Here is a 15,395-nt window from a genome sequence, read left to right as displayed (position 1 = left end):
AAAAACCTCCCCCTATGTTACAGAGCTGATGAGAGGTGGCTTTGTTCTGTAGTCTTAGCACACTTACTTCCCAGGGTAAAAAAGCTGTTCCTCCATAGATACAGTACAGTGAGTGAGCGTTTGATAAAAGATAAAAATCCTGAAAAAAGAAAACGAATGCAGCCACCACATCTAAGGATTGGTAAACTGCAATTTACTACAATTTTGTTTTGGGGTTTGGATACACTTTAATCCAGGTCCAGTGTGCTCACGTGCAGTTACTGTTGTTTCGCTGTACTGGTGTGCAGCGATGGCTCGGCTGATGAGCTTGCTCTCTCTGGTGGGCCATCAGTTTGTCTTCTGGCTCCCTTGGTAGTTGCCCATCTTCATTCAGCCCCCCAGCTGCAATCTGCTCTCACTCAGCCATGACATTACAACGAACGGAAGAATCATCCGAGGATTAAACCGTCCATAGAGACCCCCAGCTCCAGGCTTCTTCTGTGTTTTACTGGCTGGAAATGTAAAAGCTCAGCTCTATCTGACACATCAGCAGAAGAATCACCTCCGAATCTATTATTAACCCCCTCGCTGTACTGCATGTCCGAGTAGTGGAACATTTATAAAACTTAGTACGAATGGTTCCTTTCTGAAAGAAGACACCCTAGATGATGCCTGAACAAAGATGGCTTTGTCCTTTTCTAGAGAAAAGCAGATGAAGGCATTGTCAGGGGGAGTACTGTGAAGTCTGTGAGAGGTAATAAATTCCTGGAAGCAATACAGTGACACATTACTTAAAGCTGAACTCTGAGGAACTAAAGAAAAAAAATACCCCTGCAGTGGGGCTCCTACTTTCCCCCAGTGAACATACTGCAATTTTTTTGTAGCGCCTCTTGCTTGCCTCCTTCACCTACCCCCATCTCTGCCTTCTCCCCTTTCCCAGTCACTACACTGAGGACTGGGCAGCTGAGTGAGGAATCCTCTGCCCACCTTTTTTATGCCTCCCCCTTCTCCACACCTGTAGATGTCATGCCAAATGTCTCCTCTGGGGGGTGGGCTGCTACACCTAGGGGCTCGTCCGGGATCCCTCTTGCTTGCCTTTTGGAGAGAAATGCAGATGAAGGTATTTATAACCTGTGGGAGGTTATAAATACCTGGAGGTGTTATACTGACAGGTTACATACATTTAATATGAAACATCACTATATTGTCAAAGGTATTGGGACGCCTGCCTTTACACACACGTGAACTTTAATGGCATCCCAGTCTTAGTCCGTAGGGTTAGTGTAAATGTGAAAGTGTAGCGCTATAAAACCAAAAACAAAATGAAAAATGAAAAAAATCAGTATCTTAAACCTGAATTATAAAAGATATATATAAAATATGATATAATCATATCTTAGTGTAAAAATATACTGTGCAATTGTACAATACATTAAATATGTGCAGAACTGGTGAGACAAGGTTGAAAGAAGAAATCACCAAAGTATCCAACTAAAAATATAGATATACAGGCAGCAGTTCAAACACAAATCGGTAAGAACCAATATATATTAGAGTCCAAACACACACATATATAAATAACGCTACAGGGAACCACCAACGTTGTAGGAAAGGTAGGAATGGTGAAGAAGCCACCACCAAGGGTCTTAGGGGGCTTACCAGATGTTATTGACTTGGGGAGACTTATGCCATCCAAGTCACAAAGGCTTTGTGACCAACTGGTCAAAAGGGTACATCTCCTTGAACAGCCACAATGGATCCCAAGTCAGAGCAACAGATATATGGATAAAGCCACAGGAATCTATATAGATGTTAGAGACCACTAACCTTGCAGGAAAGGTAAAAATGGTGAAGGAGCCGCCACCAAGGGTCTTAAGGGGCTTACCAGATGTTGTTGACTTGGGGAGACCTATGCCATCCAAGTCACAAAGTCTTTAAGACCAACTGGTCAGAAGGGTACATCTCCTTAAACAGCCACAATGGATCCCAGGTCAAGGCGGCAGCTTAGCACCCACGGTCACCAGCAACGGCACAAAAATAGTGTTCCAATAGAGGGCCACAAACGACTTTTCAAGGGTCAACTGTACATCTTCTGAGGGCAGCACCTGGGCTTGGCTGGTTGAAGGACCTTCCAGAATATTGCCATGGAGGCAATATTCTGGAAGGTCCTTCAACCAGCCAACCCCAGGTGCTGCCCTCAGAAGATGTACAGTTGACCCTTGAAAAGTCATTTGTATTGTACAATTGCACAGTATATTTTTACACTAAGATATGATTATATCATATTTTATATATATCTTTTATAATTCAGGTTTAAGATACTGATTTTTTTCAATTTTCAGTTCGTTTTTGGTTTTATAGCGCTACACTTTCACATTTACACTTACTACTTGGGTCTATAGTTGTGTTGGCTGCTGTTTTACCTATACCATACACAGCGCTGTATTGATTTTTCCATATATTAGTTCGTAGGGTTCAATATTGAGTTGGCCCACCCTTTGCAGCTATAACAGCTTCAACTCTTCTGGGAAGGCTGTCCACAAGGTTTAGGAGTGTGTCTATGGGAATGTTCGACCATTCTTCCAGAAGCACATTTTGTGAGGTCAGGCACTGATGTTGGACGAGAAGGTCTAATTCATCTCAAAGGTGTTCTATTTGTTGAGGTGCAGGCCAGTCAAGTTCCTCCACCCCAAACTCGTTCATCAATGTATTTATGGACCTTGCTTTTTGCACTAGTCCAAATCATTTGGTGGAGGGGGGATTATAGTGTGGGGTTGTTTTTCAGGGGTTAGGCTTGAGCCTCGTAGTTCCAGTGAAGGGAACTCTTAAGGCTTCAGCATACCAAGACATTTTGGACAATTTTATGCTCCCAACTTTGTGGGAACAGTTTGGGGATGTTTTGCCCTTTCCTGTTCCAACATGACTGCTCACCAGTGCACAAAGCAAGGTCTATAAAGACATGAATAAGCGAGTTTGGGGTGGAGGAACATGACTGGTCTGAACAGAGTCCTGACCTCAACCCGACAGGACACCTTTGGGATGAATTAGAGTGGAGACTGTGAGCCAGGACTTCTCTTTCAACATCAGTGCCTGACCTCGCAAATGCTCTTCTGGAAGAATGGTCAAACATTCCCATAGACACACTCCTAAACCTTGTGGACAGGCTTCCCAGAAGAGTTGAAGCTGTTATAGCTGCAAACGGTGGGCCAAAGCAATGTTGAACCCTACGGACGAAGACTGGGATTCCATTAAAGTTCATGTGTGTGTAAAAGCAGGTGTCCCAATACTTTTGACAATATAGTGTATCTGGTGCTGGAGTCACTTTAAATATAGACATCTGTACATGGTCACAGCCATACATCTTCCCGGTATGAAGGATATCAGTGATTCGGATAATAATCCCTCCATTGTCTCAAGAAGTGTCTCCTAATTGGACGCTGTTTTCACGCATTGCGTGTTTCTATATCAGTTTGTGCCCTAGGGATGTAATATCCACCGTCCCCTCAATAATAACATTATAGATTACCGCCTAGGATAGCAATAACCCCTCGCCGTGAAAACGGCCTCCCTTCCATCATTAGTATTTATTGTCATGGCTTCCGCGGCAGACGGGAGCCTTCTCCCAGAATTATTATCTACACTTGCGCGGTCAAAAAATTCGCCCCGCGATCTTCCAAGATGAGGATTTAATTGCATCGCCACGAGTGCCAGCCTCGCCGCGCTGCTGCCCTGGCGTGCGCTTATTGGATCACGTGGCCCTGGCTCCCAGCGTCGTTCCTGCGCTCGCCGCATACAGCAGCTGTTTAAAATATGTTTTCTCCGCGTGGGCACCCCCCCCCCGTCCGCGGACTTCATTAACAAGATTTAGTTCCCCAACTAAAAAACGTTAGCGGCTCAAAGCGCGATGTTAACAGTGCACCTGCCGCGGCTCGGCTGGTGGGACTTTAATGGACGGCAGTTCCGAAAAACGGCGGTTTTTGTGACGACTCGCCGGTTTGGCTTCAACATCCAAACTGATTAAAATGGAAATGTTTTTAGATTGAAAAGAGTATGAACTAGGGTTGTCCCGATACCAGTTTTTTAAGACAAGTACCGATACTTTCAAGTACTCGCTGATAGCGATTGTGATTCTTTTTTTTTTTTTTAATGTCATGTGACAGTTTTCAAAGCACAATACAGACTAATCATATCTTATATATAATTATGAAGAACTGTAACTCAAGACATTATAAAAGAATAAAACGGTTTTATTATGGGCACTGATAGGTGACAGTGACTGATGGCTGGCACTGATAGGTGGCACTGATAGACGCCACTTATGGGCACTGATAGGTGGCACTTATGGGCACTGATAGGTGACACTGACTGATGGCTGGCACTGATAGGTGGCACTTATGGGCACTGATAGGTGGCACTGAGTGATGGCTGGCACTGATAGGTGGCACTGATAGACGCCACTTATGGGCACTGATAGGTAGCACTTATGGGCACTGATAGGTGACACTGACTGATGGCTGGCACTGATAGGTGGCACTTATGGGCACTGATAGGTGGCACTTATGGGCACTGATAGGTGGCACTGAGTGATGGCTGGCACTGATAGGTGGCACTGATAGACGCCACTTATGGGCACTGATAGGTGGCACTTATGGGCACTGATAGGTGACACTGACTGATGGCTGGCACTGATAGGTGGCACTTATGGGCACTGATAGGTGACACTGACTGATGGCTGGCACTGATAGGTGGCACTGATAGACGCCACTTATGGGCACTGATAGGTGGCACTTATGGGCACTGATAGGTGACACTGACTGATGGCTGGCACTGATAGGTGGCACTTATGGGCACTGATAGGTGGCACTGAGTGATGGCTGGCACTGATAGGTGGCACTGATAGATGGCACTTATGGTCACTGATAGGTGGCACTTATGGGCACTGATAGGTGGCACTGACTGATGGCTGGCACTGATGGCTGGCACTAATAGATGGCACTGATAGACGGCACCGATAGGTGGCACTTATGGGCACTGATAGGTGGCACTGACTGATGGCTGGCACTGATGGCTGGCACTGATAGGTGGCACTGATAGACGCCACTTATTGGCACTGATTGGCAATTGCTGGCCTGGCATAATAAATTAAATGAATGATGAGAGGAATGGAAGGATTTTGCAATGCTATATGCTGCGACGCCCATCTTGGTACACCTTGCACTCGGCCACAGTAAGCAGCAATCGACATCTAGTTATACCCAGCCCAAACTATATGGGCTGGGTGTACCAAGATGTCCACTGCTGGCTTCCTGCGGGCCGAGTGTAGGGTGTACCAAGATAGACGTCGGGATGTTCAACCTCTGACGTAGACATGGAGCGCCACTTTCCGTTACGGAATGTGACGGCCCCGGTCACCGGTTCTGATGGAACATGCGGCTGCACCCCTGCCAGCTTCCCTTCCCGCTGTTGCCAGCCTGTCGAGGACTCTCTCTCCGCTCCGCACTCTCTGCCCACTGACTTTCCGGTTGCGAGCAACGTCGCCGCTTCTTTCCCAGGTATCGGATTAAGGATCCAGAGCATTTGCAAGCACTCGTGCAAATGCTCGGTATCGGCACCAATACCGATACTAGTATCGGTGCAACCCCGGTATGAACATACAATGACAAAACATCTAGGTTAGGTTCAGATCTTTGTGTTTTCAAGCAGGTGTTTTTTTTTGGAAAGGAGTCGGGCTAAGTTCAGATCTTTACGTGTCGGGAATACGTACAAAATCACACACAAAGCAACTCATTTGCCCTTTAACAGACGTGTAGCAATGCCAGTATTTGTTAACGGCACCCCCCATTAGACAAGTGCACTGCCGAAAAATGTGTTCGTTTTTTTTGTTTTCGTTTCATTGGTTTTGGGTTTTTTTTTTCATTTTTCGGGTCATTCGTTATGATCGCAATTCGTAAATTCGAAAAAAAAAATCGTAAATTCTGAAAAGAACCTAAATTCATAAATTTGAAAAAATTCGGAAATTCAAACAAAATTCTAAAACCCGAAAACTTGAAAATCTAAAATAATAACTAATTTTAACTTAACTATTAACTATTAAATGATAGGTATTGTAATTGCCTTTCAAATTTGGCTGTTAGTGAACGCAACGAGTACGAATTTAGCCAACGTTACGAATTAATCTGAAATAACGAATGCTGCATCTAAACAAATGAAATGTAACAAATAAATAATAATAAATAACAAAAATAATAATAAAAACATTTTATTATCATTATTATTTATTATTAATTTGTTCCGTTCCATATGTTTAGATGTGGCATTCGTTATTTCGGATAATTCGTAACGTTGGCTAAATTTCCCACCCGCGGATATCTCCGTCATATCCTGCGGCGCACTGTCTCCTCGGAGCTTTGTGTCATAATTCCCAGGAGTCGGTGTGGCTCGCCGCCGCCACTGCCGCTCGCAAGATTCGAAAACTGGATCTTTGTTGCCATCACAACAGGGGCGGGTACTTCAGACGCCGCCGCGCCTATTGCCATGGCAACCTGGTACGTTTCCTGCGCCGCAAGCTGTGCATACTGCGCTGCGCGTGAACGGGCGGTGCATGCTGGTTATTCAGCAGCAGCGAATCCCGGAAGATTATGCTTGTGGGCTTCACACGCCCCACAAGCAAGATGGGAAATGCCAAGAAAGAAAATAAAATAAAATAATAATATAATAAAATAAAAATATAATAAAAAATAATAAAATAATAATAAAATAGTAATTTTAGCAATGTGTAGGAATAATGCTTGCCATTATTCTACATTATGATGTAAATATATGAATTTAAAAAAAAAATAACGATATGTCGTTGGAACTCCGTTTTATGTTATTATTAGTTATTATTTCAGATGTTCGAATTTACAAATTTTTTCGAATTTACAAATTTTCGAATATTCGGAAAAGCTTGTTAAACGGGTTTTCCTTAATTTGGATATTTCCGAATGAATGAATTTGCCGAAATTCGTTTAACAAAAAAGAATTCAGAACAAAACAAATGGCACATGTCTAACCCCCAATGCATTTGCAAAAACGTGCGCGTTTTTGCACGCCATGTGGTACGGTGTGGCGCATTTTTTGGAAAAGAGTAATGAACTTCTTTTCCGTGTTTCTCGTGCATAGGGCAACCCATTACAATGAATTGCCTGGCCTACGCGCAATGTGTGCGGGGAAAAAATGCAAAGCAACAGGCCCATTCTTGGTCGCACCTGGTAGGTGTGAATCGAGCCCCATGGACCTCCTTTCTGCGTTTCTCACACGTAGGGCAGCCGATTGAAATTGATGGACTGCTCCGTTCCAATTGCATCGCGATTTTTGAATCGATTCAAACTTTTCGAATTCGAAAACTATTCGAAATTGATTAAAAACTGTTTTGAATCAAATTCGAATTAGAAAAATTTGAATCGATTCGAAAACGAATAAACAAAACGAATTCCGAAAAACGAAATAAACGAATGAGACGAGGCGACATATCGCCTCCTCACCACCTGTCAAATGCCATCTTCAAAGCAATCCATGGTGGGGGCGGCAAGGGTTGCCACACGTGAGAATGAGCCTCCTGGGGCATCAAGCTGCCTTAACCTGAGCTGACCAATGCACGGTCAATGCAAGCATGCGGTAAATACTTACTATAACCAAGATGTGTATTTTAAGCCATTTAGACATTATGGTGAAAGTCCCTTGGATGGCGAGGTGAAGTGGGATCAGGTTACATGCACCTTGTTCATTCTGGGTCTGTTTCTGTGTCTCATTTCATCAGACTGCAGTTTTGGCTTTGGGACAAAAAGGGAGTACAGGGGTTGTACTGACTTTCATGATCTGCATGCTTGTATTGGGTCATTGTCCTAATAAAGTCAGAGACAGGGAGGCTTAAGAGGGTTCTTTGTAATTCCTGCCAGCACATTTTTTTTCAGGTTGCGGTTGATGCGTTTTCCAGCGTGCTTTTCGGTGAGTTTTGCGTTTTTGAACATGCGTTTTTGCCACTTTGTTATGCCTTTCGCGGTTATTTTTCGGCTAGTAGGAATGTTAGGGTTGCGGTTGATGCATTTTGCTGTTTTGTTTTTTTTTTTTTTTTTACACGCGTTTTTGATGGGTTTTGCATTTTTGGGAGGTATCTGTCGTCTTGCAGGAGGAACCAGCAGAAATGCATCACTGCATTTTTTTTAAATGTGCTTTTGATGCGTTTCAATTGAAGCCTATGGAACCAAAAAAGCGCAACCTGCTGCTGGAAAAAAAAAAAAAAAAGTCCCCGACCCTTTTCAAAAAAAGGCACTGGTGAAAAACGCACCGCTGTGAACGTGACCCATAGGAAACCATGTTAACCGAACTGTAGTGGGTTTCTGCTAAAACTGAAAAAGCACTGAAAACGTTTAGGCCTGATTCACACCTTTGCAGGTTGCGGTTTGCACATTGCAGGTGCATTTTGCGTTTTTCAATACACATTTTTTTATCCATTGAAGTCTATGGAACCGAAAACCAGAAAACACTGGCCCTTTCCATAAAATGCACAGATGTGAACGTGATCCATAGGAAATGTTAAATGGACTGTAGTGTGTTTCTGCAAAACTGAAAACGCATAAAAAAACGCATTGGTTTGAACCAGTTCTTAGACAGTTCTGTTCATGTAGTGCGACTTTGGTGAAACTTTAAATCCTCGTTCACACTGCATGCAGCTTTGAAATCGTACCACGTCACATGAAACCGCACCATTTCAAAGCCGCATCAGTGCAACTATAGGTGCGACTTGGAAGACATCCGTGGGGCTCCATGCACAGAGGCCTATGCAAGATGCACCCGAAATCGGGAACAACTTTTTCAAATCGAAGTGGCACCACAAAGTCGGCGTCGCACAGATTTGAACACTGCTATTGGCGCCTATAGGGTGCGACTTGTCATGCGATTTGACCTGTCAGGTTGCATAACAAGTCGCTCTGGCGTGATGCAACTTTGATGCTACTTGAGTGCCAGAGAGTGTAAAGCCGCATCAAAGCCGCATCAAAGTCACACTAAAATCCCCCCCTCCCCCAGCAAAACGCATCAAAAATGGTGTGCGTCCATTGAAGTCTATTACATGCAAAACGCAATCTGCTGCAGGAGAAAAAAAGTCCCTGACCCTTTCCAAAAAACGCACAGATGTGAACTAGATCCATAGCACACCATGTTAAATGGACTGTAGTGCGTACTAAAAAACGCGTAGGGGTGAACCAAGGGTAAGAGATAGAAGGAGAAGAAGGTGAGCAGGGGGATCGTCTCATAAAATGTGATGCCGATCCGTTGCCTTGAAAAAGTATTCATACCCCTTGAAATTTTCCACATTTTGTCATGTTACAACCAAAAATGTAAATGTATTTTATTGGGATTTTATGTGATAGACCAACACAAAGTGGCACATAATTGTGAAGTGGAAGGAAAATGATAAATGGTTTTCAACATTTTTTACAAATAAATATGTGAAAAGTGTGGGGGGTACATTTGTATGGCGCCCCCCGGAGTCAATACTTTGTAGAACCGCCTTTCACTGCAATTACATCTGCAAGTCTTTTTGGGGATGTCTCTACCAGCTTTGCACATCTAGAGAGGGACATTTTTGCCCATTCTTCTTTGCAAAATATCTCAAGCTCTGTCAGATTGGATGGAGAGCGTCTGTGAACAGCAATTTTCAAGTCTTGCCACAGATTCTGAATGTGATTTAGGTCTGGACTGTGACTGGGCCATTCTAACACATGAATATGCTTTGATCTAAACCATTCCATTGTAGCTCTGGCTGTATGTTTCGGGTCGTTGTCCTGCTGGAAGGTGAACCTCCGCCCCAGTCTCAAGTCTTTTGCAGACTCTAACAGGTTTTCTTCTAAGATTGTCTTGTATTTGGCTCCATCCATCTTCCCATCAACTCTGACCAGCTTCCCTGTCCCTGCTGAAAAAAAGCATCCCCACAACATGATGCTGCCACCACCATGTTTCACGGTGGGGCTGGTGTGTTCAGGGTGATGTGCAGTGTTAGTTTTCCGCCACACATAGTGTTTTGCTTTTAGGCCAAAAGTTCAGTTTTGGTCTCATCTGACCAGAGCACCTTCTTCCACATGTTTGCTGTGTCCCCCACTTGGCTTCTCACAAACTGCAGACAGGACTTCTTATGATTTTCTTTCAACAATGTCTTTCTTCTTGTCACTCTTCCATGAAGGGCAGATTTGTGGAGAACACGACTAATAGTTGTCCTGTGGACAGATTCTCCCACCTGAGCTGTGGATCTCTGCAGCTCCTCCAGAGTTACCATGGACCCCTTGGCTGCTTCTCTGATGAATGCTCTCCTTGTCCGGCTTGTCAGTTTAGGTGGACGGCCATGTCTTGGTAGGTTTGAAGTTGTCCCATACTCTTTCCATTTTCAGATGATGGATTGAACAGAGCTCTGTGAGATGTTTAAAGCTTGGGATATTTTTTTATAACCTAACCCTGCTTTATACTTCTCCACAACTTTATCCCAGACCTGTCTGGTGTGTTCCTTGGCCTTCATAATGCTGTTTGTTCACTAAGGTTCGCTAACAAACCTCTGAGGGCTTCACAGAACAGCTGTATTTATACTGAGATTAAATTACACACGGGTGGACTCTATTTACTAATTAGGTGACTTCTGAAGGCAATTGGTTCCACTAGATTTTATTTAGAGGCATTAAAGTAAAAGGGGGTGAATACAAATGCCCCCCCCACACACACACACACACACACACACACACACACACACACACACACACACACACTTTTCACATATTTATTTGTAAAAAAAATATTGAAAACCATTTATCATTTTCCTTCCACTTCACAATTATGTGCCACTTTGTGTTGGTTTATCACATAAAATCCCAATAAAATACATTTACGTTTTTGGCTGTAACATGACAAAATCTGGAAAATTTCAAGGGGTGTGAATACTTTTTCAAGGCACTGTAGATAATTCCAATGTCGATTTATTGAATGGAAAGTTGTTAGGTGTAAGGTGTTCATAAGATCTATTGCTTTGCTGCTTGCAGTGCCTACACTGAACCATACAAAGTGTGCCCCATCCCTATGGGCAACGCCGAGGACGTCACCTCCGACGAAGAGCAGAAGAGTTCTGAAGATGAAGAGAGCAGCTCGGGCGGAAGTGGCGGCCTGCAGAAGGTAACTTTGTTTGGTATCTTTATAAACATTTATCACAGGACAAAGAATTCCCAAAGCATGATGGCTAAGCATTAGGCACGAAAGGGTTAAGTAATGAGGCCAATAAGGGGCCGTCTTTTTGGCACAAGAACAGATCCAGGATCCCTGATATTTAAATCTGAACTTCAGGAACAAAAACTTAAATTTTAAAATATTCCTCATTGGTCACATAAGCTATAAATCCACTTTGTGTGCACCAAATGCCTTTGCAAAGACAGATATTACCTTATAAAAGTAGCAGTGACATCATCACTGTGCTGTACATAACCTACAGTATGCAGAGAGCCGAGCTGTGGGAGGGACCCAGCAGCACCCACCCACTACAGAAAACGACAGGAGAGGGGGCGGAGACAAGACCAGTCACCCTGCACAAGGAGAGGGAGCAGAGCTGTGGGAGGGGCCCAAGAGGCTCCACCCACTACAAGCTGCCTGCGGAAAACTACAGGAGGGGGAGGAGACAAGACCGGTCACCCTGCACAAGGAGAGAGAGAGCAGAGCTGTGGGAGGGGCCCAAGAGGCTCCACCCACTACAGGCTGCCTGAAAAAAACTACAGGAGGGGGCGGAGACAAGACCAGTCACCCTGCACAAGGAGAGAGAACAGCAGTGATCGGTCTTTATTACAGGAAGTCTCACACTGGATTACTGCACAGATCTGGAAGAGGTACACAAAGCACACCGAGATTGCAGAAGAATACACATGACTTGTATTTATACAATATTTGCTCATCATGGAATTTCATCTTTAAATGCAAGCAGTGTAGGTACCTGATTTGACTTGGTCTCAACCTATTGCAGTCCTTGTACTGCAGAGCTCATAGTGGTAGAGAGAGAAGCAACACAAGATGCCAGTCAGGTGTGCAGCAGTGTTCATATGCTAACGAGGAGCCTGCTGATAGGAGGAGAGAGCAGAGTGATAATAAGAATAATATTACTTATGTTCAGCTCTAAATAGTAGCTCCAGAAAAAAAAAACCTTCCCCTCTGGGTGATCTCTGTACATTGCAGGGATTTTACCTTTGTTGCTCATTCCGACCTTTTTTTATTCTGAAGAAATAGCTGTTGTGCATGTGAATATGAATGGGAGTGATTTTATAGTTATCAATCAGCTGCAGCACCTGCAGTGCTCTAATGAGGAAAGTGACAGAGTCTGCATCCCTTAGACGTGATCTCCCTTTGGGAATATCTCACCACAAATTACATTTTTGTTGCGGGGGATGCCCAAAATTCTGACTTGTAACTTAGTGCAGAGGGGGTGGGGGAGGGTTCTGTATACCATCTGTGTACCAGAACGCCTCCAGGTTGCCCTATCGCATTTTACAGAAAATTACAGAGCTGCAGACTGAAAAGTAAAGGTAATTTTTATTAATTTTCAACTACAATATGACTGGTGTCTATTTTTTTTTTTAATTTTTAATTTGCTATTTTTTTCCCAAGATAGTGGAGTTATCCTTTAAAGCCCTTTACACCCCTAAAAAACCTTGTTAATGGGGTTGATTTACTAAAGGGAAATAGACTGTTCACTTTGCAAAATGCAATTGCCCTCTGCAAGTACAGTTGCTCCAGAGCTTAGTAAATGAGCAGAAACTCTGCTGACTGCCATCATCCAATCATGTGCAAGCATTAATGCATTTTTTAACATTTTCTTTGGTCATGATTGGATTCTCTTTGCAAAGTGAAGCCTTACCTCATTTACTAAGCTCTGGAGCAACTGCACTCGCAGAGGGCAATTGCATTTTGCACAGCCTATTTGACTTTAGTAATTCAACCCCAATGTCCCCTTCTCCGTTGATTCCAATTCATAGCTACAGTGGGGCAAAAAAGTATTTAGTCAGCCACCAATTGTACAAGTTCTCCCACTTAAAAAGATGAGAGAGGCCTGTAATTGTCATCATAGGTATACCTCAACTATGAGAGACAAAATGTGGAAACCAATCCAATCACATTGTCTGATTTTTGAAAGAATTTATTTGCAAATTATGGTGGAAAATAAGTATTTGGTCAATATCAAAAGTTCATCTTAATACTTTGTTATATATCCTTTGTTGGCAATGACAGAGGTCAAACGTTTTCTGTAATGCCGCGTACACACGGTCGGACTTTTCGTCTACAAAAGTCCAACGGACGCTGACGGACTAAAGCTGGCTGGTAATCCGATCGTGTGTGGGCTTCTCCGGACTTTCAACTGACTTTTTTAGCCTCAAATCCGACGGACTTTAGATTTGAAACATGCTTCAAATCTTTACGTCGTAAGTACGACGGACCCCGAAATCTGCTCGTCTGTGTGCTAGTCCGACGGACAAAAACCCACGCTAGGGCAGCTATTGGCTACTGGCTATGAACTTCCTTATTTTAGTCCGGTGTACGTCATCACGTACGAATCCGTCGGACTTTTGTGTGGTCGTGTGTAGGCAAGTCCGTTCGTAAGAAAGTCTGCCGCAAGTCCGCCGAAGGTACGTCGGAAGTATGTCGGACAGGCTGTCGGACTTTTGTAGACGAAAAGTCCGACCGTGTGTACGCGGCATGAGTCTTCACAAGGTTGTCACACACAGTTGCTGGTATGTTGGCCCATTCCTCCATGCAAATCTCCTCTAGAGCAGTGATGTTTTGGGGCTGTCGCTGGGCAACACGAACTTTCAACTCCCTCCAAAGGTTTTCTATGGGGTTGAGATCTGCAGACTGGCTAGGCCACTCCAGGACCTTGAAATGCTTCTTACGAAGCCACTCCTTCGTTGCCCGGGCGGTGTGTTTGGGATCATTGTCATGCTGAAAGACCCAGCCACGTTTCATCTTCAATGCCCTTGATGATGGGAGGAAGTTTGTTCTCAAAATCTCACGATACATGGCCCCATTCATTCTTTCATGTACATGGATCAGTCGTCCTGTTCTCTTTGCAGAGAAACAGCCCCAAAGCATGATGTTGCCACCCCCATGCTTCACAGTAGGTATGGTGTTCTTTGGTTGCAACTCAGCATTCTCTCTCTTCCAAACACAACAAGTTGTGTTTCTACCAAACAGTTCTACTTTGGTTTTATCTGACCATATGACATTCTCCCAATCCTCTTCTGGATCATCCAAATGCTCTCTAGCAAACCTCAGATGGGTCCGGACATGTACTGGCTTAATCAGGGGGACATGTCTGGCACTGCAGGATCTGAGTCCCTGGCGGTGTAGCGTGTTACTGATGGTAGCTTTTGTTACGTTGGTCCCAGTTCTCTGCAGGTCATTCACTAGGTCCCCCCGTGTGGTTCTGGGATTTTTGCTCACCGTTCTTGTGATCATTTTGACCCCATGGGGTGAGATCTTGCGTGGAGCCCCAGATCGAGGGAGATTATCAGTGGTCTTGTATGTCTTCCATTTTCTAATTATTGCTCCCACAGTTGATTTCTTCACACCAAGCTGCTTGCCTATTGCAGATTCAGTCTTCCCAGCCTGGTGCAGGTCTACAATTTTGTTTCTGGTGTCCTTCGACAGCTCTTTGGTCTTCACCATAGTGGAGTTTGGAGTGTGGACAGGTGTCTTTTATACTGATAACAAGTTCAAACAGGTGCCATTAATACAGGTAATGAGTGGAGGACAGAGGAGCCTCTTGAAGAAGAAGATACAGGTCTGTGAGAGCCAGAAATCTTGCTTGTTTGTAGGTGACCAAATACTTATTTTCCACCATAATTTGCAAATAAATTCTTTCAAAAAATCAGACAATGTGATTGCCTGGATTTGTTTTCACATTTTGTCTCTCATAGTTGAGGTATACCTATGATGACAATTACAGGCCTCTCTCATCTTTTTAAGTGGGAGAACTTGCACAATTGGTGGCTGACTAAATACTTTTTTGCCCCACTGTATGTGGTTACAGGTTGAAAAAAGACACCATCCAGTCCATCTAGTTCAGGGGTCTCCAAACTTTCTAAACAAAGGGCCAGTTTGCTATCCTTCAGAGTTTAGGGGGGCTGGACTGCGGCTAGTGGGAGTAGAAAATGCCTCAGTGTCAGTGCCCCATTGTTGGTATGAGTGGAAGGAATAGTGACCCATTGTTGATATCAGTGGACTGAATAGCACCCCATCATTGGTATCTGTGGGAGGAATAGTGCTCCACCATTGGTGTTAATGGGAAGAATGGTGTCCCATCATTAGTGTCAGTTGTTGATAGACTAGTGCTCCAAGGGCTGGATAGAGGCAAGCAAAGG

General features: G+C 44.0%; 1 protein-coding gene across 2 annotated transcripts in view; it reads left to right on the top strand.

The window, feature by feature from the left end:
* FGD5 (FYVE, RhoGEF and PH domain containing 5) overlaps positions 1-15,395 on the top strand; it is a 188,933-nt gene that overhangs the window by 41,133 nt on the left and 132,405 nt on the right. For both annotated transcript variants that reach the window (XM_073591768.1, XM_073591767.1), the window contains exon 3: positions 11,043-11,172. In XM_073591768.1, the coding sequence (XP_073447869.1) occupies positions 11,043-11,172 (130 nt within the window). The remainder of the gene's footprint in view (positions 1-11,042; positions 11,173-15,395) is intronic.

This window comes from Aquarana catesbeiana, linkage group LG07 (genome assembly GCF_042186555.1).
Source record: "Aquarana catesbeiana isolate 2022-GZ linkage group LG07, ASM4218655v1, whole genome shotgun sequence".
In the NCBI taxonomy this organism is placed as follows: domain Eukaryota; kingdom Metazoa; phylum Chordata; class Amphibia; order Anura; family Ranidae; genus Aquarana; species Aquarana catesbeiana.
This window is presented reverse-complemented; position numbering and strand designations above follow the sequence as displayed.